The 27,837-nt window shown below is 34.7% G+C and overlaps 1 protein-coding gene across 1 annotated transcript in view; it reads left to right on the top strand.

Moving 5' to 3' along the window:
• The window catches only part of LOC117323067 (EH domain-binding protein 1-like), a 79,737-nt gene that overhangs the window by 22,883 nt on the left and 29,017 nt on the right, over positions 1 to 27,837 (top strand). The window contains exons 12-21 of the mRNA XM_033878067.1: positions 271 to 319; positions 2,205 to 2,405; positions 2,929 to 3,073; positions 3,694 to 3,753; positions 7,065 to 7,189; positions 7,595 to 7,676; positions 7,993 to 8,060; positions 8,766 to 8,795; positions 12,366 to 12,486; positions 12,984 to 13,083. Of these exons, the coding sequence (XP_033733958.1) occupies positions 271 to 319; positions 2,205 to 2,405; positions 2,929 to 3,073; positions 3,694 to 3,753; positions 7,065 to 7,189; positions 7,595 to 7,676; positions 7,993 to 8,060; positions 8,766 to 8,795; positions 12,366 to 12,486; positions 12,984 to 13,083 (981 nt within the window). The remainder of the gene's footprint in view (positions 1 to 270; positions 320 to 2,204; positions 2,406 to 2,928; positions 3,074 to 3,693; positions 3,754 to 7,064; positions 7,190 to 7,594; positions 7,677 to 7,992; positions 8,061 to 8,765; positions 8,796 to 12,365; positions 12,487 to 12,983; positions 13,084 to 27,837) is intronic.

Below are 27,837 nucleotides of genomic sequence, written 5' to 3' on the forward strand. Positions count from 1 at the left end.
ATGTGATTCTCATATAATTAACATGTCTATCAACAAATCAGTATGCCAAATTTCTTCTGCAATTCAGATATTCTTAATGTAGTGAATGTATTTAATTTGTTTATGTAACGAAAGCTCTTTAATTTCAAATGATTGATCATTTTGATATTTTATATGCACATTATATGGTAATATTTACCAGTTGGAAATGATGATTACTGTAAATTTTAATTATTTTTTTAGCTCCGTCTTCATAGGTCTTGTTTAATGTAGAACAATTTTGTGTTTCAGACATAAATGTATTGCTGACAAACCTGTGGCCACCAGTACTCCTGATAAGGTAAGTTATTGAATACCAGTACCCCTGATAAGGTAAGTGATTGAATACCTGTACTCATGATAAGGTAAATGATTGAATACCTGTACCCCTGATAAGGTAAGTTATTGAATACCTGTACTCATGATAAGGTAAATGATTGAATACCAGTACCCCTGATAAGGTAAGTGATTGAATACCTGTACTCATGATAAGGTGAGTTATTGAATACCAGTACCCCTGATAAGGTAAGTGATTGAATACCTGTACTCATGATAAGGTGAGTTATTGAATACCAGTACTCATGATAAGGTAAGTGATTGAATACCTGTACTCAGTACCCCTGATAAGGTAAGTGATTGAATACCTGTACTCATGATAAGGTGAGTTATTGAATACCAGTACCCCTGATAAGGTAAGTGATTGAATACCTGTACTCATGATAAGGTAAGTGATTGAATACCAGTACTCCTGATAAGGTAAGTGGTTGAATACCTGTACTCCTGATAAGGTGAGTTATTGAATACCTGTACTCATGATACGGTAAATGATTGAATACCTGTACTCATGATAAGGTAAGTGATTGAATACCTGTACTCATGATAAGGTAAGTGATTGAATACCTGTACTCATGATAAGGTAAGTGATTGAATACCTGTACTCATGATAAGGTAAGTGATTGAATACCTGTACTCATGATAAGGTAAGTTATTGAATACCTGTACTCATGATAGGTGAGTTATTGAATACCAGTACTCATGATAAGGTAAGTTATTGAATACCAGTACCCCTGATAAGGTAAGTGACTGTGGCCAGAAATGTTGGAGAAAATTGTATGATGTGATGTACAATATTGAGATGTCATTTCCTCGAACATTTTTTCTTTCATTAATTGTCACTATATTCATAATATTATAGAATTATAACATTGAAAATACATAATGTATAAATTTGTATGTTATATTGACATATATACTGTACATAATGGTTATTTTCTAACCCTAAACCATTGTCTTTAAACCTTGAACAAGGTTTAATTTATTAAAAAGAAACTTTCTTTTTGTCTATGAACAGTTATAAGTCATGGATCAATGAATTCGGGTTTAACCTCATCGACAGATAGCCACGGTTGATTGCACTATGTTGTGCTTCACTTGTCACCCGTGGGTTAACTCTGTGAAAAAATCCTTGTTTCAGTGACGTTGCACTATATGTAGAAACCAATCAACATAACCCATTCAGGATAAGAACTCTTCAGTTTAGAGGGGAAAATATTAAAAAATACATGTAACAATATGACTGCGCCCATGAAGGCATGCAGATTCTGTGATTTACATATAGTGTGAAAGAAGTCCTACGGTTCTTTAGTGTCTTAAACAAGTATATCCTAGTTCGGCAATGTTTTTAGGATGTTAGGAACAGCCCAAGTGTGCATAGCATGTTATTTGTATGTCAGTAAGTTAAACTGAATTCAAAATTGAACGATAATTTTGTAGAGTTCACATCGGCTGAAAATCCTGATAACCGACTTTTCCATCACCCTGGCCTGTTCTAATTGATAGTTCTTCATCTCTGTCAGAAAAAAATTCTGCTGAAATATTAATGGATTTTCCTGTTGATATGCTGTTTCTATCAAGCGTACATTATCTTCAATCTGATTGGCTGAATTAATTATGATTGGAACATGTGACGGAACAAATCAAATAGCCTTATATTGAAACACTGAGATGACCCATGGGTGATCAGTGTAGCGTAGAGCAGTGCAATCAGGTGTGGGTATTCGTCAATGTTTTAACCCATGAATTGCAGTTCATTGACTGATGATTTCAATTTACACAATGAAATCTGATTTATTAGCTTATAACCAAGAATGAGTGGTAATTTTACTGATCAACAAAATTGTTTGTAGCCGGAAAATCGAAAGTCGCGCCACGAGGAGCTGAAGGAGAGAGCAAAGTTACTGTTGGAACAGGCCCGGAAAGATGCTGGTCTCGACATTCCCGTCCGATCTGTTCAAAGGTCACCAGAGAAAGAAAAAACAAAGGAAAGTCCCAGTTCCCCGGAGAAAGAACCAATCAAGCCCACTCCATCACCTTCTAGTCCCACACAGGTAGATACAAAGACCGCTATATGGGTGTTTACAATATTCCACATTATACGAGTAAATTATGTTGGGAGTTATTTCCCTTGATTTTGTTTGCTCTTTGGTTATCTAAGTCATTAGAGTACTCCCCAGAGCCCTCTTATTTTGGCATATATAATCATTTTAAGTGTAGGTATAGACAAATGACAATTGAATGTTAAGACAAATTTGGATTTTTTTCTGAATTTTCACATATTTTGTGTTGTATGATTGGACACCGAAGCTGTATCGGTTTGGATTACTTTTGAAATTTGATTCAACTGACATAAACATCAACTGTTTGTGTTTCTGAAATTTTAGTTGAAGCATTCATTTGCAGTTATTTGGTTCTGATATACCTTTTAGCTCAATCTCCAAAATTAATCAGCATTCTGATACAGATTTTATAAACATTCACAAATGGTCCCTCATCTCTTAGAGAAGATCTTTCTTAATTACATTAAAGTGTGGCATATATGCTTAACATTGTAATGCTAAAACTTTCTTGTAGAGTAATGAGGAAAAACAGAAGCGGTTACGAGAAAGAGCAAAATTGTTGATTGAAGAAGCTCGGGCCAGTCTTGACCAAACCAAATCTATAGAGCGACAGTCCAGCACGGCATCGGAAGGGTCACAAGACACCGACAAGGAGTCAGGTATGAATGTAATAGTGTCAAGGTCACTTTAGTGTTGTCATGGTTACCGATTATATTTAGATCAGAATAGGAGTTAGTGATTCTGCATGTAAAATGGCTTGATTCACAGATTTGTCACATTTGGTTTTTGTTTCATTTGAGTTGTTGCACTAAAATTCATTAGAAATGAAATAAAATAAGAAAGTGATTAGATTCTGTGATAATGTAGAAGTTATTGTTTTAGAGCAGAAAAACAATAACACAGTTTATAATTTGTTTCAAATGTTTTTTGAGGGAATATTATCTGTTAAAATGAGAAAAGGCATTTTGTACACTTTTTAAAAGAACTATCAAGGTATTTATTCACATCAGCTTAGCAGCAACATTTTCATTCAAGTGTTTCATAGATTTGAAATGCATGCTTCTATGCTTGAAGTTATATTTCTTTTCAACAATAAAGCTTTTTTTCTTGCACTATTTCTATTTGTTATGTCATTCATTTGTAAATATATATTTTGTGGTATTAGTTACAAATTCTTGTTAAATTCTTGTTTATTTTTTTGTTTTTATTGCCTGACTGTTTCTCCTTGTTGATGTTGTGAATGTAACTTTCATTTTTTGCGACATTTTTGGCACAACAGTTTTAAGGAAGCCTAAAGCCAAGAGAATTACATCCTCTCAACTTTTTGTGATGAGAAGTGGTAAGATTGTCTTCCCATAATAGGTGGAGGATTGTCTCCCCTTGTGATGGAGAGTCCCCTTGTAAGGTTGATAATTATCTCCTGTTTTGAAGATGGAGAGTTATCTCCCCTACTAGGGAAATGCTATTCTCCTTTGTTAACTTGACAATTGTCTTCCTTTGTGAGGTTGATGATTATCTTCCCTTGTAAGGTGGAAGTCTCCTCTTGTGGGATGGAGAGTTGTCTCCCCTTGTATGGACGACAGTTGTCTCCCCTTATATGGATGACAGTTGTCTCCCCTTGGATGGACGACAGTTGTCTCCCCTATATAAGCATGGGGTGGTGGGCACTGCTTGTTAACCCAGCTTACAATAAAACACTTATGGCATGCTTCCATCTAAAGAACAAGATAGAGTCAACAGTTCTCCATTAAACTCATGGATTGTATTTTATATTTATCTATATTAGTTCCTAACAAAAAAATGTATATCAGTATATCTAATTTATTTAGTGTATATATATATAAGGGGAATACCTATGTTCGCATTATTCTTTAATCATTTGAAGCTTTCTAGCTTTGTTACCTTAAAGCTCATTGCAGTGATATTTTACATTCTCGACACTTCACATAAAAATTGCTCAGGGTTTATTATTATAATAAAATTTTGTTCTTATCAGATTTAATATTTTGCTTTTTTCAGCAGTGTTACTGTAGTCTTGCGCACAATGATTTCCATGCAATTATTCATTCTTGAAGGCATGCTTGATTTTCTTGTACCAAATGCCCATACAAATGTTTTTAGTATCAATTCTCAAGTGAAAGTATGAGTTGGGTCCATATTTAAACATAGCTGAGCAATCTTGAATTGTCATCAAATTATTAGATCATGAAATACCAGCACTGTTTGGTATATGCTTATTACCCTAGCCCTTCACTCTGATATAATCTGCTTGGAAAAATGTTTGTGTAATTTGTGCAACTAAAACATGTCAAGTACAGGTAGCAGTATGCAAAAATATGAAAAGACTTTTGCAATCTGTTGAAAATTAAATATTTAAGAAAACAAATCATTACAATGTGTAGTCTTTATGAAGCAGAAACTGAAAACAGACGTTATCAACCTGCACTTTCTGCACATAGCACATTCACTACTGTGGAATTACAGTGTAAAAGGCTTGAGAATTAGCACCCTACAGGTATCACAATCAGACTACCTGTCCAGATCTACATGAGGATAAAATATTCATGTTACTTAGATTGTCATCATTATGTCCAAACTGTCACTAGAGTTATCTCCCTTTTCACTGTCATGGATTTTTTTTTTTATTTATTATTTATTTATTTATTTATTTTTTTTTTAGAAAGAGAGAGATTTTTGATCACATGGGTCATATGGTTTTCACTTTATAATTCTAGCTAAGTTGTTATGGTTGTCAGTAGTCAAGTTGTACTGTACCAGAGACTGGAAAAATATAAATAAAGTAAATGATTCAAGAGTATCTATTTAAATATAGACTTATAAACAGTAGGTATTGTTTCCAGCTTTCTAAAATATGTTGATTCTACTGTATCCAGCCCTATTATTAGCTCACAGATCCAAATGTCATCTGTCCAAGCTGGTGTCAACGTTTGAACAGGTTCCCTGTAGCAGAAGTGATCTTTGGCCAGTAGAAAGCTGAGGTGGAAGGCTTTATCAAATTTATTCAAATAAGTGACCTTGACCTTCATTCAAGGTAGCATTGATCAAATATGCTTATTATATATAATAAATCTTTATTGTGAAATACAAAATACAGGTCGTGCTCTTTGGCCATTTGATTACTCGGATAAATGGGTGTGGCCTTTGGGGTTGATTTTAATTACCTAGGTCATTAGAAAAAGAAAATTGTCAAAACATTCTGGAAGGCTTAGGGAGAAATAGGCTCTTAAACTTGAATGCATTTTTTTTTCATTTATTATCAGTGTCTAAATCAACTTTTAATTTGATGTAAAAAAATTAGTTAGATCTTCAGTGATCAAACAAAATTTTTCTATACATTAAGGATTGATGTTGTAAGTCATCATGGTGATCAGACAGCTGGGTTTGGATTATACACTACAGCAGACATATACCTGAAAGAGTTCTACTAACCTTCATTTAACTGTTTAATTGGATATACTATGTTTGTATGGTTTGTGGTGTTAATTTGTACTAATTACTAATTAGCTATATAATTTACTACATTAATGTATGAAAACTTACAACTGAAAGTTTTTTTCATTTTATCCACCATCAGTTACTGGATAGTGAGATCACTGAGATATCTAGTTTACTATGACAATGTTGAAAAAAAAAAAAAAAAACCATAATCCACTTTTGTACAATACTGATTAGTTTGACAACAAAATATTGACTATGATCTGTACTGATCATGTTTTTAAAATAAAGTTTGATGGTATAGAGTTACTTCCCTTTGACGATGGTATGGTGTTTTCCTTTATAATTTAATGCCTGTATTTTTAAATGTTATCTTTTGCAATGAGATGCTGTCAGATGTAATACCCCTCCCCTATATACAACATGTATCCGGCAATAAGCCTATTTCTGGTAGCTGCCCCTATGGAGAATATTTTATGAGGCAATGAGCCTGTTCGTGGTAGCTGCCCCAATGGAGAGTATTTTATGAAGCAATAAGCCTGTTCGTGGTAGCTGCCCCAATGGAGAATATTTTATGAGACAATAAGCCTGTTCATGGTAATAAATCCATCCGTATCTGTTACTTTTCAGTAGAATTACCAGCAAATGTAATTTTATTGTCCCATGATAAGCCTACCCAATACTTTGAAATGATCTCATTGGTCCCAAAAACTTATTAAAGGATAAGATATTATAAATACAGTGTATAAGACAATTTATACTAGGGCCTTGGTAAGGTACATTTCACTGTGAGGCTGTAACCTTCCACAACCACCAAGCAACACTGATCTCCTGCTTATGTACATTGTCCCCAATCCCAAGCTCCCAAGTCTTCAGTTTTATTTTATTGTCTGATAAATCTCTTTCTTTATAATTTTGTTTAATTTTAACAGAAAGAAATTAATGGAATTTGAAATTACCTTAAGATGATTGAATCTAAAGATCATTGTCACAGATTAATTTGAGTATTTTGAGGTGACAGAATATTTTACAGTTAAAAATAAGCATAGTATATTTGATGTTCATTCCGCTATTTCCCTTTTAATACATAAATAGTTAATTTCATCCTTTTGTAACGATGTAATGATTAGATATTGGCATTGCTAATTTGCATATTGAAGACAGAAGATTAAAAACACTTATTTGTCTCTACAGTGACTTTGGATGCAAACAGCCGAGAAGTTCCCAAAAAACTTGACCTCAAACTGAAGAAATTCAGTGTGAAAAGGACCGACCTTGTCTCACAGTTATCTCAGGACAAAACGCCATCCCCACAACAGGTAAGAAACCATCACCATAACAGGTAAGAAACCATCACCACAACAGGTAAGAAACCATCACCACAACAGGTAAGAAACCATCTCCACAACAGGTAAGAAACCATCTCCACAACAGGTAAGAAACCATCACCACAACAGGTAAGAAACCATCTCCACAACAGGTAAGAAACCATCTCCACAACAGTTAGAAATCATGGTTTAGTTGTGAATATTGCTGTATTTGTGGATGTCTGTACTTGGGAGACAAGTGTATAACGGAAAGAAAATAGTGTGCCTCCACCGAGGCTTAAACCTGTGACCCCTCACCATGGCAGTCCATAGCTCTGCGAGTTAAACTGAAAATCCACCCTGTGCATACACAGTTAAACCCTGCCATAGTTGTATAATTTACCTCTTTTATTTCAGGAGGAAGTAAAACCTGTCAATGGCCGAAAGGTTATCACACCTGTCTCCCCTCTCTCATTCAGCGGAGATATTTCCATCGATGGTAAGTGTGATGTGACAGCTCACAGCAACAGCATGGTATATAGAGTTTATGACAAAGATTGTATAATCCACCAATGATGTCCTGGGTACAGTAAGTTCTCCCTGAACTGTTCTTAAGGATGCACAGTTTGGTGGCTACAGTTTACAATAATCTTCTAAAATTTACTGCTACACAGGATTCAGCGTCTGTAAAAAAAAATCAGAAAAAAAATGGTTTCATTCTATACAAATTGGTGATTCTTGCCCATAACAGTTAATGAATTTTAAAAAAACTTAATGTGCCTATAACTATTAAAACTGATCTGATTTGTTTTTAGGAAGTGAAGGATCGGGAGATACACGAGACTCGTTGGATATTGACGAGTTGTTGAGTAAACGGGATGAAGTAAGTTATATTGACAAGAGTTATCTCCCTTTGAAGCTAACAGTATTTTAACACCAGTAACTATTCTTTTATTATAATACATGTTTAGATTTATATTATATTTCTAACATGTCTTTATTTATGATTTAAGGCTGTATGCTACCTTACTACATATTATCTCCTTACCAAAGAGTGCTGCACGAATTGCACTAATTATGACTTCATTTAACATAAAGCATTTGACATCATATTTAAAACAAACACACACACACTTAAAACAGAATTATGCATTTATATTTGTCATTATAAAATAGAGATATCATTGTCAAAACAATTTCCAGTTCAAGGTTTGTCTCTCATGTAACTTTAGTACAATATTTTTGAATGAGAGAGTCTCTCATGTAACTTTAGTATAAACGTTTTGAATCAAAGAATCTCTCATGTAACCCCAGTATAAACGTTCTGAATCAAAGAATCTCTCATGTAACTCCAGTATAAACGTTTTGTATGAAACTCCTGTACAATTTCAAAGTTTGTGAAACACAATCAGGTTCGCTTTGCTTGTCTAGTTAACAACATGTGTGGTAGCTTTGGTGCTTATGAAATTTCTTTTAGTCTCAGGACCAAGCTAAGGACTTGGAAACCATATATATTTTACTATTGTCTACAGAGCAGATTTACAAATAAATAATGTGTATGATTATTTCCGTTGCCGATGCATTCTAGGTCCAGTCATCAGACACTGAAGTTTACTTGGTAATATTAGCATTACCCTACACAATCCTCTGAATGATGGGACGATTTATAATTAAATTAAAATCCTCTGCTTTGAAATTGAATGTAACCTTGTAATGTTCTACATAAAAAAACTGCATCAAGCTCCTTCAAACAACTGCATCAATATCCCCTGCTTCCCTTTCCTTATCATACATGGAGATCCCTGCATCAAAACTTCCTCCCAAATACTATACTGATCAGATAAAATAGTATAAAATATATATTCTGTAAACTGACAGCTATGCCAGAGAATTTTAATTGTTTAAATGTTTAGTCAACTTCAATGATAACAAAGTCAAGAACAAAGAAATTTTGGCAACAACTATTTATTATAAGTATTGATACTGATTTAAGACCGGGCTTTCATCAACATTCCTTAACTCAAGAGAATATCTTACAGTAAGTTTAAATTTCTAAGAGGAAAGCATCATTAAGGGAAAAACTTACTGAAGAAACTTTCTTTCAATCCTGTTTTGCGTTCCTGTGGGGAAATTTTAAGTTACGGAATTTCCTGAGTTAACGAGATAATGATATTTGATAATTTAATCTGACGAAAACTAACTTTGGACCAAGCGTATGTACTGCATATGAACTAATTAAGCTGCAGGTATGAAAGGTTTTTCATGTTCTGCAGAAATTTGTTATAAGTGAAGTTGACTATGGGTACACGTCATCATTTTGACTGTTGGAAGACTGACTTCTTATTTCAGATATTTTAGTTGTTTTAATTTCAATGACATGTAAATCTTATATGTGTGTAACCCTGGTAAATACTAGCCGCAATATACCGCTCGGCTAGGGAGATCTTCTCTTTAGCTCGATCGGTTGAGCGTAAGACTAGTAAGCCAGAGGTCCCGGGTTCGATCCCTAGCGGAGGCAGTGATTTAAATTTAATTAATCCTACGCTCTGTTACATTGGCGCCCATGTAGGGACTGGGGAAAAATACTCAGGATTGCTCCACAAGCATCGCTGTTACTCCTGGAAACTCGAGGACGAGTTCTTTCCTGGAGAGGGAGTATGTAACCCTGGTAAATACTAGCCGCAATATACCGCTCGGCTAGGGAGATCTTCTCTTTAGCTCGATCGGTTGAGCGTAAGACTAGTAAGCCAGAGGTCCCGGGTTCGATCCCTAGCGGAGGCAGTGATTTAAATTTAATTAATCCTACGCTCTGTTACATGTGTAAGATATCTGGATGAAATAGGATTCTTGTACATGTGTTACTTACAGAAAATTGACTGTGCCAGATAAGTACTTATCAAGTTTGTAAGAGACATTCCTTATTTACTGAAATCAAAGTTTTAAGATTATTATCTAGAAAAAAAAATCAGGATTTTAATTTTTTTTAAATGAATTCACAGCAGCAAGCATATAATATAAGTCTACTGGTAATTCTCACAAACATATAGCTGATACTAGACTGGCCCGCTGTATCTAAAATATTAAAATTATGAATGAAATTAAACTTAATAAGTTTGGTCTCTAGGCTTTACCTGCCTGATTCTAGCGTATTTATTAGCAAAAAACTTAGAGGCTGGTGCACGTGACCAGTCTAAGCTGATAATTACAGATTTTATAGAAAGAAAAATGTATATCAGACTTCTATTGATGATACTTTACTGCATATATATATATACATGTATATTGCATGCAAAATATTGTATGCTATGTATGCATAATGTTAATTCAATACTGATATTTAATGTAAAAAAGAAAAGTTTTTGCTTAACTAAGATGTTTACATTATTAGATATGATACAATACATATGTTATGATGAATTATAAAGTATCATGATAATTGCGTAGAAATTCTATAAGCTGTGTCTTTGTCCTGTGCATGCTACCACCAACATATCAACTCACTGGTAAGAGCAAAAAAATACTTTACCGTTAAATTCTGGTGTCTTCTTTGACTTTTATAATCTCACTATCCACCTCCCTCATGATCGTTATGATTGACAACTTCACACAGTCCTGTGATTTCCTGATTACATCTTAAGTCACTACACTGGGTGTATCTCTGCTTCATACAATTTTCTCAAAATCACTTGAATTTTCCACACTTATTACGCGACATAATTTAGAAGATTTTAAATGATATTTGAATCCTTTATCAGCCAGATGAGTGATACAGGCCCTCTGGGCCTCTTGTTTTATACATGTGGTTTTCTTGGTATCTTAATGAATGTTGTGTTACACAGGTTATTATTTTACTTATTTTATTTGTGCTCTGCTCATTAAATATCCTCTCTACTTATGTATATGTTTTTGTATTTGGAAAAATATTTTATGTGTTGAAATTTCATTTAAATAATTTATATTTCTTTAATTAAAAATATCAATTGAAGTTTAAATATCTACTTTATATGGACATGACCAATTAAAATGAAGAAATAGACTACCGGTAGTTTTGGTGTTGAATGAGAAATAGAGACATTAATGTTGAATTTGTATCCTGTTTATCCTAAAATAAGCCCCCTCCACTAGTGTAAAAGTTCATTACCATGAAGAAGGTTTTTTTTAGTATAATTACGGTTTATGACCTTAATATACCAAGATTATTTACAGAGTTACTGCCCTTTCTGCTCCTTGCATCCTACCAAAATTATCTGGTAATAAGCCCGCTCATGTCTGTTGCAGTTCTGTAAGCCCACCCCAGGCATTGTGTCAGAGGTTATGTGTTGGCTACCTTCGTTTGAAAATTAAATTTATGGCTAAAAGTAACATCTTTTAACTGGATTTTCTGGTGAATTAGTAAGATTATTGAAATCAGAAAAAATGTGTAAAGTTTTTATGAATATGGGCACATTTTACTCGTCATATACAGGTAATTTACTAGGTACAATTGTACAATCAACCTTCCTTATCTCAAACTCTGATAACTCAAAGTCTTTTAATTCAAAAAATTTAGTTCCTTCAATAAAAATCTATGTAAGATATGCAATGATAAACTGGAATGCTAGGGATATTTGAAAGTTTTCATGACCCCACTGAATTTTGGGTACATTGGAACTACTGAATAGTTCAAACTGTGGGGAATTTCTCACAACTAAGGATCTAATAGATTCACTGTTCGGCCTTGTCATGTCTCTATGCCTTAATTAAAACCTCTTTATTGCATGACCAAATTCTTTATTGTACACTTTTGATCTGATAAGGTCTGTTTCATAACGAACTTAATTATACTTAATCTCAGATTAAAGTTGGTATGCTGTAATCATGACATTAACTGTGATTTGACAATAAGTGAAATTGATTATAATACAAATGTAGTCTTAAAATTGAATTTTATCGATCTTCAGGATAAAAATTTTGTAATCAATCTTCAGAATTCCCAATATACTGTATGAATTTAAAATTGATCAGTATTCTGGAGATTTGAAAATGCATTTATTTTCATTTTGATTATAATTCCCTCTGAACAATTCAAATAACAAAATGCTTAACATCAGATACTGAAATACAATTTATGACAATTTAATTCTTAAATGAACTATATTTCTGTACAATACATTGCAGCTTGTGATAAGTTTTATTTTTTTTTCATCAGAATTTACAGGACACAAATCAGTACGTACACAGTGAGATGGAGGCTCTAGAACGAGAGCAGAAACAGATTGACGATGAAGCTCAAGGTCTAGAGAGTCAGCTCAGGGTTGTCATGGCTAAAGGTATGTTAAAAACCAGGATACTGACATTGAAATAGAAATTACAAATATGAAATCTCAAAAACAAATGCATGGGCATAATATGGGGGAAAACATAAACTTATATACATCAGAAACTCTTAAAAAGGACAATATGAATAAGAATAGAATGTATATTTTCTTCATCCATGTCATCTGCCATGTAATTAAACCAAGCTTTTATCCAGGAATGTCATGTTCTGAAAATGAAATCCAGAAAACAAGTGTGTGATAATTTGTCATATTAGTACAAAAGTTACAGACCTAATTCCTGCATCTTTGCCACTTCATAGAACTTACGTAGAGGAGAACTGCATGAGCTGAAATTTTGAAATGCCAATAAAAAAAAATTATGTACTGTACCTCCTGTTGACATTGGAACTTATTCATGATTTTGTACCTATAAACTTCACATTTAAAGCAACAAATTTTATGAGTGTTGATGCATGAAATGTTCAAATTGATATCATCTATTGTTACAGGCAAGAACAAAGCTTTAGAGGAAAAACTGATGCAGGAGTGGTTTTTATTGGTCAATAAACGTAATGCTCTTATTCGCCGACAGATGCAGCTAAATATATTGTGAGTATTATACAATTACTTAACAATATGATAGTGTTTAATCTGGATATATAATAGTTTGGACCTTGTTATGACATTGTCAGCAATCATTTTTTTTTTTATTTAAATCTTTCTGGAAATCATGGCGACAATTAGATATAAATCTCTCATCAATCTAATGTCACAAATTATAAAAATGTATCCCAATTTAGCAGTAAATATTAAAGAGTTATTTCCCTTTAAATATGTTATGGTTTTGAAGCTTCAACAGTACAAGAGTTATTTCCCTTTAAACAAATTGTAACAGAATCATAATCTCACAGGCTTCGTGTCCTTGAAAGCTTTAGCTTGTTTAATGACACTCGATTCTCATTTCTTTAAGAGAAATGGTTACATCTCCATGTACACTTGTATGTTCACATACCTGTTGCGCATTGATAATTGATTTTTCCAATAATTATAATAATAATCCTGGCTGTGAATATATTAATGTAGATTATAGATATGCATAAATTGTTCCTTCTAGTATTATATGTATACAGTTCATAAATAGCAGTAGGTAAAATATGGATAAAATAGGGAGAGGTCAGTAACTCCCTATATATCAACCTCCTTAGTGAATAGATAAAGGAATAGATCTGTAACTTGGGAGAACTTAATTTATTTCATCTTCTTCACCTCAGATCATTTCGCCTGAGGCATCTTTATTTTTCTCCCTACTTTGTTTTATACTTTTGACCACTAAGCTAACAAACTGCAGGACATGATGTTATGATAATGATACAATGATGTACATATAGATATTGTGTATGTACATATAGATATCATGTCCACAAACTTAGTATAAAACTTATATTACTATATATGATAATGATACGATGATAAATATAGACATTGTATACACAAACTTAGAATTAAACTTATATTATATATGATAATGATACGATGATGTACATATAGATATTGTATACACAAATTTAGTATAAAACTTATATTACTATATACATGTACATATTATATCATAACATCACATCCTACAATTGGTTAGCTTCCAGTGGTCATCATTCAAGGTTAAAGGGTCAAAAGTCCCTTGACCACAAATTTGTTCCAAAATAAAATAATAAATCAATATATAGAGTTTGAAGCCTTGAATTGCTGACAAAAGTTCATTAATCTATTACCGTTCAAGATAAATCACACATAATTATATAACTGTACAAGTTAAACAGCCATTTCTGTTTCATATAGTTACATATTGTCTGGATTACCTCCCCTGGCCCATTTATTAATTAGAGGTTATGTGTTCATTGCTATCGGCTGTTTTAAGTGTAATTTTTCAGACTTGGATCTTATGGACCAGCAGATATTAATACCGGCCTTGAAAGTCTTTCAAAAACGACAAAAAATCACCAGTCCCGTCCTTATTTCAAACGCAAACAACTGTGGTCCAACAATCTGATAAACGCAAAAGACCCATATTCATCAGTTAAGTTTAATTATGTAACATTTAACTAAATATTAAACTAGCCCTATGATTGTTTATCTGTCATTTTTTGCCTGCTGTCTTACAAGTTCTATTTTTTTTTTTTAAATTAATGGGCTTACTGTTTAGGTGATAATATATACACATAATTTTGCTATATTTGAGGAAACTAGTAATGGCACAAAAATATATACCAAAGAATATTAATATATGTTAAAAAAAGTTTTGATGTGTTCTGCAGATTTTACAAAGCATGGTTGCACAAAATTTACCATAAAAACATGTGTAATTTTCGCCAGGACTTTTTTGGGCTGAAAATGCTTGAAAAAACATTCTATCCGTATATTTTGCGATGAAAAAATTTGATCAAAAACGATGTCCAGGAGGTCCCGAAATTGATGTATGAAAATGACACTAACTAACGAAATACTACAGGTAGCCCTGTGAAGTTTTAACTGCTTACACGGTAATAGTGTGATGGGAGTTCTCATTGTCAGATTTCTGAACAAGACCTTACAACGATTGTTTATCATTTGTGGAAATTAGTAGTCAGTGTTTCTACAATCTTTGCTATAAAGTCATGATAAAATAGATTTTAAATGTTAATAAAATTCATTATTGATTTTTTAACGCAGCTGATAAAATAGCAGTATACCCCCAGTATATCACATTATCCAATTAAAAGATCATTTTAATTCAGGATTAAGAAAAAGACTAAAAAATTGATGGAAAATAAAAATATTGATTAACTGAAAAAAAAAACATTTTAATTGTGGACTAGCTATAGGATATCATTGTCATTAACGACGATATATATATATTGTGACATAGTTAAAAGATACACAAAATAAAATGTGACATGTAAAGAGGAAAGCCTGTGGGGGATGATAATCCTGTTGGAAATGACATGCTAATAATTTTATTTTACGACACTGCAGTGTGATCTCATTGTATAAGTATATACAGGCAAATAATGCCTTATTAAGACAGCATCGGGGGGCTTAGATAATGTGTCGTATAAAATCAATATAAATGTGGCAGTCGTCGTCACTCCGGAGGATTATTGTTAAATCGTGTTTAGGCCTTTTAAGGATTATTGTCTTACTTAAGAAACAGCAGGAATTTATAAAGATATCGGTTTTTTTTTTGTTTTTTTTTTATCTAACTCGCAGTAGGATTTAATTGAAAAGGATGATTATGGGACACTTTTAAATGAAATTGGCATATTTGATTTATTGAAGAACATTTTCAAAATAGAAAAAATATGGAAAGGTAGAAATGGAAGATTATATCTTTAAATGTACTTTAACAGTAATAGATCCAAAATCTCGATGAACATGTACTTATAATTAGATCTGTCTTCTTACATACCAGAGTCTTTAAAAATGGTAGTTGCTACTCCTGCTTAGCGCTCAGCAAATTAGATCGGGACGACTGGTTTGCCCGTTGTCAGTATAATGTGACCAGGTGGGGTGTGCTGCTGGGTGTCTTCGGCAGTATGCTTCAGTGAGATAGCACTTTAAATCGGCAAAAGTTTCGGCCTAACACAAGGAGACTTAACACGAACATACCGCAGCCTCTTAAAACACACATACGCACTCACCACACTCATGCATGTCGCACGCACAGGAGGCCGTCCTTAAATGACCTTAGATGTTAATAGGACGTTAAACAAAATAAACCAAACCAAACCAAACCAAAATTACCAGGGCTGTATGGCCATACCTAGATTGTACTTAGATCTACCTCCATACCAGGGCTGTATGACCATACCTAGAATGTACTTAGATCTGTCTCCATACCAGGGCTGTATGGCCATACCTAGATTGTACTTAGATCTGTCTCCATACCAGGGCTGTATGACCATACCTAGAATGTACTTAGATCTGTCTCCATACCAGGGCTGTATGACCATACCTAGAATGTACTTAGATCTGTCTCCATACCAGGGCTGTATGGCCATACCTAGATTGTACTTAGTTCTGTCTCCATACCACGGCTGTATGACCATACCTAGATTGTACTTAGATCTGTCTCCATACCACGGCTATATGGCCATACCTAGATTGTACTTAGATCTGTCTCCATACCAGGGCTGTATGGCCATACCTAGATTGTACTTAGATCTGTCTCCATACCAGGGCTGTATGGCCATACCTAGATTGTACTTAGATCTGTTTCCATACCAGGGCTGTATGACCATACCTAGAATGTACTTAGATCTGTCTCCATACCAGGGCTGTATGACCATACCTAGAATGTACTTAGATCTGTCTCCATACCAGGGCTGTATGGCCATACCTAGATTGTACTTAGATCTGTCTCCATACCAAAGGCTGTATGACCATACCTAGAATGTACTTAGATCTGTCTCCATACCAGGGCTGTATGGCCATACCTAGATTGTACTTAGATCTGTCTCCATACCAGGACTGTATGACCATACTTAGAATGTACTTAGATCTGTCTCCATACCAGGGCTGTATGGCCATACCTAGATTGTACTTAGATCTGTCTCCATACCACGGCTGTATGACCATACCTAGATTGTACTTATATCTGTCTCCATACCAGGGCTGTATGGCCATACCTAGATTGTACTTAGATCTGTCTCCATACCACAGCTGTATGACCATACCTAGATTGTACTTAGATCTGTCTCCATACCAGGGCTGTATGGCCATACCTAGATTGTACTTAGATCTGTCTCCATACCACAGCTGTATGACCATACCTAGATTGTACTTAGATCTGTCTCCATACTAGGGCTGTGTGGCCATACATAGATTGTACTTAGATCTGTCTCCATACCAGGGCTGTATGGCCATACCTAGATTATACTTAGATCTGTCTCCATACCAGGGCTGTATGGCCATACCTAGATTGTACTTAGATCTGTCTCCATACCAGGGCTGTATGGACATACCTAGATTGTACTTAGATCTGTCTCCATACCAGGGCTGATGGCCATACCTAGATTGTACTTAGATCTGTCTCCATACCAGGGCTGTATGACCATACCTAGAATGTACTTAGATCTGTCTCCATACCAGGGCTGTATGACCATACCTAGATTGTACTTAGATCTGTCTCCATACCAGGGCTGTATGACCATACCTAGATTGTACTTAGATCTGTCTCCATACCAGGGCTGTATGGCCATACCTAGATTGTACTTAGATCTGTTTCCATACCACGGCTGTATGGCCATACCTAGATTGTACTTAGATCTGTCTCCATACCAGGTCTGTATGACCATACCTAGATTGTACTTAGATCTGTCTCCATACCAGGGCTGTATGGCCATACCTAGATTGTACTTAGATCTGTTTCCATACCAGGGCTGTATGACCATACCTAGAATGTACTTAGATCTGTCTCCATACCAGGGCTGTATGACCATACCTAGAATGTACTTAGATCTGTCTCCATACCAGGGCTGTATGGCCATACCTAGATTGTACTTAGATCTGTCTCCATACCAAAGGCTGTATGACCATACCTAGAATGTACTTAGATCTGTCTCCATACCAGGGCTGTATGGCCATACCTAGATTGTACTTAGATCTGTCTCCATACCAGGACTGTATGACCATACTTAGAATGTACTTAGATCTGTCTCCATACCAGGGCTGTATGGCCATACCTAGATTGTACTTAGATCTGTCTCCATACCACGGCTGTATGACCATACCTAGATTGTACTTATATCTGTCTCCATACCAGGGCTGTATGGCCATACCTAGATTGTACTTAGATCTGTCTCCATACCACAGCTGTATGACCATACCTAGATTGTACTTAGATCTGTCTCCATACCAGGGCTGTATGGCCATACCTAGATTGTACTTAGATCTGTCTCCATACCACAGCTGTATGACCATACCTAGATTGTACTTAGATCTGTCTCCATACTAGGGCTGTGTGGCCATACATAGATTGTACTTAGATCTGTCTCCATACCAGGGCTGTATGGCCATACCTAGATTATACTTAGATCTGTCTCCATACCAGGGCTGTATGGCCATACCTAGATTGTACTTAGATCTGTCTCCATACCAGGGCTGTATGGACATACCTAGATTGTACTTAGATCTGTCTCCATACCAGGGCTGATGGCCATACCTAGATTGTACTTAGATCTGTCTCCATACCAGGGCTGTATGACCATACCTAGAATGTACTTAGATCTGTCTCCATACCAGGGCTGTATGACCATACCTAGATTGTACTTAGATCTGTCTCCATACCAGGGCTGTATGACCATACCTAGATTGTACTTAGATCTGTCTCCATACCAGGGCTGTATGGCCATACCTAGATTGTACTTAGATCTGTTTCCATACCACGGCTGTATGGCCATACCTAGATTGTACTTAGATCTGTCTCCATACCAGGTCTGTATGACCATACCTAGATTGTACTTAGATCTGTCTCCATACCAGGGCTGTATGGCCATACCTAGATTGTACTTAGATCTGTCTCCATACCAGGTCTGTATGACCATACCTAGATTGTACTTAGATCTGTCTCCATACCAGGGCTGTATGACCATACCTAGATTGTACTTAGATCTGTCTCCATACCAGGGCTGTGTGGCCATATCTAGATTGTACTTAGATCTACCTCCATACCATGGCTGTATGACCATACCTAGATTGTACTTAGATCTGTCTCCATACCAGGGCTGTATGGCCATACCTAGATTGTACTTAGATCTGTCTCCATACCAGGGCTGTATGGCCATACCTAGATTGTACTTAGATCTGTCTCCATACCAGGGCTGTATGGCCATACCTAGATTGTACTTAGATCTGTCTCCATACCAAAGGCTGTATGGCCATACCTAGATTGTACTTAGATCTGTCTCCATACCAAAGGCTGTATGGCCATACCTAGATTGTACTTAGATCTGTCTCCATTTCTGTCTCCATACCAGGGCTGATGGCCATACCTAAATCCAATTATGACTGGGTAAAAACATCCTAAACAATAAATATGGAACTATTTAGTAAATGACATTATATAAGACTCCCATCAATGAACTCAACTTGATGAGGTCTCAATCTATTAGTAATGTTTTATTTCGGGTTGGTTTATATTACATTTTCTCTTATGAACTGCAACATGTAGCAAATGCTAAATTTCTGCATATTTCTAATGTCCCTTTCCGCAAGTTCTCAAATATTTAAAAAAAAAAAAATGTGCTGAGTAATCATTTAGACAGATCATCAATCACAAATAAAAAAGCAGAAGTTGGAAAAACTAAGTATGAAGGATGGGAACAGAAAGTAGAACCATTCTATGTAAGGTAGCGATATTGTTCATGATTTAAGCTTAAATATGTCTGAAACACAGGAAACAAGGCAAAAAAAACCCTGATTATATAAATGTATAGATAACATAATTCAGGAATGTTTAGCATTCAAAGCGAGATAGCCCAGCGAAACCTGTTCTGGCAAGACACTGAAGACGCCACACATAAGTAAAAATGGTTGATATCTTCTGAGAACAAATTTATTATGGGGGAAAACAAAGACTCGCAGAACAAAGAATTAGAAAATAAAAACAATGACAAAGACGTGCAGAAGACCAAAAAGGCCGAGTCTGAAGTTGAAACTATGGGCCACTGGCATGTTAGAACGACAAGGGATTAGGGGCACCACCTATAAATTGTGTGTTTACTCGCACTTCTTGGGCTATTGCAGATGATTTCCTTGTACTGTCAGCTCATTAACTACGACGTTTCCCCGCCTGCCAAGTAACGATTTTCTCACTAAGCCCCTGTTTCCTTGTTACAAATCTTTCTGTCATTAAAAGCCTGCTATGTTTCAGCCACACTTCTCAGACCTTTTGCCATTTGGCTTCCTCTGCGGCACTCCGGTCTCCGTCCGTGGCGCTCTTGTCAACATCGGTGACTTAACTCAGGCTTTGCCCTGAACACATCGCTGATCATTATATTGGTTTATACATTCAAACGCTATATTTTGAAAATTCTTTATCGCAAGATATTCCGTTATGGATATTCACCTCTTAAATATTCTTGCAAGTAATTATAAAAGACATTTCATAGAATATTTCAATTACAAAAATAAGGGAGGCTTGGAGAAGTAGAATAATATCCATAGCAGATCATTATCTAGAAGACAAGGATATCAAAACAGTTCCAGTAAAAATGTTCTGGGAAATATTCTCCCGAAAAATTAAATAGATTAATATTAACTGAGTATAGATACCATAAAAGTTCAAAATTTGATGTGAATCTAGGAGAAAATAACTATATATGGTGTTGTTTCTACATAATTATCATATTGTGAATTGACTGTTGTTGTGAGACTACTGTTGTTTCCACCTATATTGTTGTTGGAGAGACAGTCGTTGTTTCCACCTATATTGTTGACTGTTGTTGTAGAGACTGTTGTTGTTTCCACCTATATTGTTGGCTGTTGTTTGAGAGACTGTCGTTGTTTCCACCTATATTGTTGACTGTTGTTGGAGAGACGGCCGTTGTTTCCACCTATATTGTTGACTGTTGTTAGAGAGGCTGCCGTTGTTTCCACCTATATTGTTGACTGTTGTTGGAGGGACTGCCGTTGTTTCCACCTATATTGTTGACTGTTGTTGGAGAGACGGCCGTTGTTTCCACCTATATTGTTGTTGGAGAGACGGCCGTTGTTTCCACCTATATTGTTGACTGTTGTTGGAGAGACTGTCGTTGTTTCCACCTATATTGTTGACTGTTGTTGGAGAGACTGTCGTTGTTTCCACCTATATTGTTGACTGTTGTTGGAGAGACTGTTGTTGTTTCCACCTATATTGTTGACTGTTGTTGGAGAGACTGTCGTTGTTTCCACCTATATTGTTGACTGTTGTTGGAGAGACTGTCGTTGTTTCCACCTATATTGTTGACTGTTGTTGGAGAGACTGCCGTTGTTTCCACCTATATTGTTGACTGTTGTTTGAGAGACTGCCGTTGTTTACACCTATATTGTTGACTGTTGTTGGAGAGACTGCCGTTGTTTCCACCTGTTTTGTTGACTGTTGTTGGAGAGACTGCCATTTGACAACATTTGAAAAAAAATGGGAGAGAAGGAAGTTTATTCTTTGAATTAATAAACAGTTTGCAAAATCAAGTGTGATTTCAAGGAATATGGAGCACAATTATATTTCTAATGTTGATAGTTTCATACTTCAATATTTCAATATGCAACCCTGAAAATATGATTTTGCCAAAATTTCTTAGGACCTTAAAAGAAGTAGAAAAAAAAGCTTGATGTGTGAAAGAATTGAAACTTCTTCACATTTCATAAATATTGAAGGTTCAAATCATAATTAAGGCCTTGACATTACAGCATTAAGTATCAGTGGCAACAGCAGATACCCAGTACATAACATAGACCAAAATATTTCTAGTTCATTAACCCCAAATTAAAGTAGTTCCCAGAGATTAATTTGAGTTTGATATCAGGAATTTTTACGTCCTTAAATTCAAAGCGTATCATAATGAGAAAAGGAATTTTTAGCAGAATTTACAATTCAAATTTTTCTCCCACTTCAACCTTAAAAATTATATTTTATAAATAGCTTCGCACTAAAAATTTTGAATGTATACAGGTGAGTTATTATTCTGAACTGCGGTTATTTTTATGAGTGTGACATTTGGGAGTGTATCGATCGTACATATAAGTACGACAATGTGATTTTTCTACGCATCAACAAAACAAACAATTACGGAGGATCTGTGATTTTTTTGTTGCTGGCCGTCTGGAGCCGTCCGTCGAGTAGCTGATGAATAACACATGATTCCATATGATGTCACATGATTGATACTGCATGAATTTACACAAATGCTCAGGATTATCACCGCAGTAACAGGTGTCGCTAATGATACTTTAAGTGTGACACATATGCTGAGGTACACCATCGGCGTAGCGGAACATTTTGATAGTGAATTTGTGTACAATAGCTCCCGTCATGTGTAAGTGGACGTATCGATCGGACATTTGATTAAGTAGGATTCTAGCATTTCGCTACGTTTTATATTTTTGTGTGTATATATTAGAATAAATGTAACACGTTCTCCGTTTCTGATCGTAATTGGCAGATTGCCAACCCTAATCAACATTTACTCTCGCCCAGTTTAATTAGTGATTTGGTACGCTGGCTACATGCAGATTCACACATGATGGTCGGTGTGAAAAGTGACTCTCAGCTCATCAAAGTTATATGTTGCTTGTACAATCAAACTGCTGTGAGGGCCAGACAACTCTCGTTATTAGCTTTTTGCGATGAAGTAAAATTGAATGACAGAGCAAACGCAAATTGTTGAAGTCACCACGACAGCGACAATATCTATTCATATAGCCACGTTTTATTTGTCTTCGTTTTTACAATATCTCATTTTATTGCCAATATTTTATTGTGAAAACGATGGCAGTATAACGAAATATTACTTACACAGTATATAGAGTAAAAACGTCATGTGAAGGTAATGCTTCATTAAATTTTACAGTGATTTCAAATATTTGAATTTTTTTTTAATTAAAATGAACAGTTACTGTAACTTTAATAAAAAGCCTTATGGTAGTTTAAGATATATACTCATCATTAATCAAAATTAAATGCAAGAACATTAAACTTTTATAAACAAATATTTCTTGAGTTTTAGATTATAATCATATATGAACTAAAACATTTTTTTTTCTCCTTCTCTACTTTCTTTGACTCATCTATTTTCATTAATGGATTTCTTCGTGTAATTAGAAAGGAATCCGAACCACGCAGTACGTGTAACTGTTAGAGAATTCGAATGTTTTTGACCAATCCTGGTTATGTATGTAAGGGAATGGAATTTAAAGAATCTAGAGACAGAAATCATCAATGGTCAGCATTTCTCCACTGACCACCCTAATTAGGCTATATTTAGACAGGATGGGTCAGACTGTCAAGTGGCCCTACTACATCAAAGCTAAATGTTATAAACCTGTACAAATTTTCTAAATATAGAATTGCAAAGAAACTGAAGTATCCAGCCATACATGGGAGTAGATAAACTTTTCATCAGAAGCGATTGTGCGAAAATTTGTCCAAATATTAGCGTCCTTTGGCTCATTAAAAACATTTCGATACTTGTGCCATTATTGTTGACCGTACCAAATCAGACTTTAGAATACACTGTGGACAGAGTTTTCTCAATGTGTTCTGACCATCGTCAAGTTTTGAATGATCATTTCAGGTGTGCGTCCACTCCAGCCTTATCGGTCAATACAGCTGGGGATGTTTTTACAAATTGAATAATTTAATGAACCGTTTCCATTGCATGGCTCCATACATATAGCGGGGAAACATTTATTGATGAACAAAGCTAAGTGGCATTGGAGAAAATGAGATTGGAGGTTAGGTAAACATCAAGCTTCGCAGTTGTAAGATTCTAACCCAGCCGAGTTGTGTAATGCATGTTTGTTGGGGCGGTGTGGTCCCACTTGGCTGCCCCCTTCACACTGAGCCTACATATCACTCGGGGTAGGGCCAGTTTTGGTAACTAATTAGTTCGGTCATTGTAGTGAGCAAACAAACCGGCTTGTTTATGTCAACAGAAAATTTCTCTTAGTAGAGGAAATATTGACACTGGTATATTTGTGTATAATGAAAGCATAGCTAACAATACACTGCTTTCCTGTATTGTTCCGTTTACTCAGACCAAGTTCCGTTCGTATTCCTCTGAGAGAATAATATTCCTCCCCCGCCAACCCTCTTAACACCCCATACTAACAAAATTTTGTCCTTAATAACTTAATTTTCTTAAAGTAATTTTGGTAAATTTTTTCGCTAGTTGAATTTTATAGTAAAAAATTTTAATTCTCTAGTCTGTGGATGAGCAAATCTTAAGTCATCATGGATCTAATTGTGTCATTGGTCGTTTTTAAACTTTAATTCATTGATATCTTGTAAACAGGGGTCCTTGAGATTTACCTGCGCTGGTATTAATTAAGTTCCTTACTGCGACGATTCCCGCCCTGAAGACCACAATTATGCCGAGTGTTTAGAAGGGACAGGTAGCTTGTTGTGTGTATACAATAATACTGTTAGCCAGTGAACAATTGATATTAGGATTCTGGTCGGAGTCAATTATAGCTATCGGAAAATACACAATACTAAATATGTTTGCTGTAGAGAATTCAATGATTACATAACAAGTCTGATTCTGTTAAGATTTTTTTTTATTTATCGGATATTCATAAATTCACAAATAGGAAAAGACAAATTAATCATCACATCACATATTCCCTTTTATATATGGTGTATGATATTAAATAAATGTTTTATGATTGTGATATTATATGGAATATGACATTACAATAACAATTTTGTGTATGGTGCAGTGCGTAAAATTATAAATATTAATAATTATTTTTTATATATTTTAATTTTCATTTAAAAAGATAGATTTTTATCAAATTTTAATGAAAACATTTAAAATGGTAGTATTTCCCCAAAAAGAATTTTCATTTAAATAAAATAAATAAATAAAAGAACTAGGACAACATGAAAATAATGAATTTTTTTTTTTAAAAGCCCTGAATTTAATGAAGTACATGTATATCATGAAAATGTCAAAACGGGCATTGAATATTGCTTAACATTTGAAAATATGATTGTAAACTAGTTTTGACAATTCTGTGCTCTTGGTGAATATTAATTTTCGAATTTGTAAATAAATAAAAAAAAAATTGAAAAAGCAAATCAGAAAATACCTTTGGTTCAAAGATGGGTCCAGAAGTAGCTCCAGCAATCATCATATTAGACTTTATTTCCTTTTATATTATCTATATCATTATTACCTATATATACTTATAGATTATATAACCTTAGAAAAAGAAGGAAGCAAAAAAATTGCTTTAAAAATACTTGATTCCATGGCCTTTGATAGAATTTTTCAATAATTGTTAGACATTAATCATTTAATGTACGTTAATCTAAAGTAATTCTACAGTGTATTGGTAGATATTTTGTGGCTGTATGCACTGTTATAGAGGTGAGGAGACGACTTACTACGGCTGTTTGTGTATTGAATGAATTACCGTGTTATATATGTACAGGAATCCTCTCCGTGTAATCTCCCAGTGTACCACACTGTAGATTTATTATGTACACTGTGTATGTTTTTTTTTTGTAATCTTTATCATCATTGACCTAACCCTACAAAAGCCACAATATGATGAGCTTAAGGTGTGATTTTAACGCCCTAACCCGATCAGGTCCCTCTTCGAAGTCCTACTCCGGCTAAGTGTATGTACAAAACAGATATACAGAGTTAAACTGTTTGACAACCTATCGGTAGTCACTTTCCTAATCACCTCGAAAGTCGTAAGAAATTACCGGTAAATCAATTTGGTAATAGGTGCACTGCAGTTTGTCTACTAAAGCCCTGGCGGTATATGAGGGTACCTCTGTAAGGGAATATGTTGACATTTAAAATTTAATTGAATCAATGTTTGTTAGAACACTCTAGATAGGATTAGAGGTACGTAACTTAACAGTCCAACATTCCTGAGACTAGTGGTTATTCTCGTGTTGTCCAAAACCCGGCAGAAAGCGGCGCTTGTTATCATCAATCAACGATACAACAGAACAAAACAAAACTTTGCTTTCGGGGCAGGATTAGCAAAAGAGGATTTGCTGTGTTAATCCCATATGTGTTTTAAAACAACTTGCCAGTTTGATTATGTGTTTCGAAGAGTTGTTGTTTTCTAAACTAAACTGGGGAAGGTATCTACCCGGGATGTTTATTTTGGGTTGATCTGGCAGCTATACAACTCTTCTAACATCAGAGTCGCCCTGACAAAATAGCCATCGGCCAACACATACTGACATCCTGACTTAACAGATAACAGTAGTTCCTGGCTATCAAAGTTTCATTTTCAGTCTTATACTTCGTTTAAATTTCCTTATCGTATTCATGTATGCCCACTGCCATAACTTGTGGTATTCAGTTTTCTCTTTGCTTTGTTAAGTTCTGGAGTATTATGGTATTCTCCGTCCATCCGTCTGACATTAATTTTCATTTGTCAGAAGATCTCCTACATTTCCAAGTAATCTCATTAAAACATAAAATATGTATATTTATGCAGAAGTTATTGCCCTTTGATTATGAAGTATTTGACTTTTGTCTGGAGATCTCTTAATTTTTCAGTCTATCTCTTTGAACTTATTGATATGTATGTAGCTGTAGTATTTTGATTCAACTATTTTTGCAAAATTTATTTCGGTTCTTAGTTTTTTTCCCGGGTGCATGGCATTTTGATTAGACAATCTTTCATTTCAACATTTGTATTCACTTGTTACAATAAAAATAAAAAGCAATTTTTTCATTTTTTTTTTTTTTTTTTTGCAGTGACTCTTGTAATCTGATATACATGTAAACAGAAGTGTGACTAAGTGTCATTTTTCCGTTGCCATCCATAACATTAAAAATTTGCTTTTAGCTTGTGCCAATTTTCAGAGAGTGTCACTTTTATTACAACCAATATATGCAGTAGGTAAATCATATGGTGTACAACTAAAGATCTTAACAAAAAGAGATTTTCATTGCTTTTTAAATCATATTTCTAGGTAAAAACATGTAAGTTTGGTAGATTTTGAGAATTTACTGACTGCTTCAAAAACATTAAAATTAAAATTAAATTTTGTATCAACACCTTCAGTTGAATAACTGCCATTAACTGCATAACATTTAAGTTGCGATAACTTGTGTCTGGTCCTTTCGTGTAATATACATGCAATAAAAACTCATTTAAATTCATTATAAACATTTAATACACTAGGTTTTCGGAGTTTTGTGAATTGGGATCTTTAATTGTGCCATTTTTTGAGTTGAGCCAAAAAAAGATGGGTAAAAATTAATCATAATATTATGGTTAGTTTCTTTTTTCTCATCATACTGTTTTCGTCTCCTGATGGTGTGGGGAGAGGTAAGGAGACATTCCAACGCAGAAGAGAGGAAACAGAAAGATCCGTTCAGGAATTCTTTTGAAGGGAAAGGGACCGGCAAGATTTTACAGGAAATGTGTGGATATAAGGAAATCTAGAAGGGATAGGTCAGGGAGAAATCTTTGGAGGCAGAATATTGGAGAAACTGTGTGATAGAGAAACCATACAGAATGTTTGGATGATGTGAATATTCTGATCGGTGAAGAAAAATAATTATGAGTTGATGGACATTATGAGTTTTATAAGTCATAATGACAGGTGTACATGTTTGATGAAAAAAACACAAGTGGATCTTGTTTAAA

This window comes from Pecten maximus, chromosome 3 (assembly GCF_902652985.1).
Source record: "Pecten maximus chromosome 3, xPecMax1.1, whole genome shotgun sequence".
NCBI classification, from domain to species: Eukaryota; Metazoa; Mollusca; class Bivalvia; order Pectinida; family Pectinidae; genus Pecten; species Pecten maximus.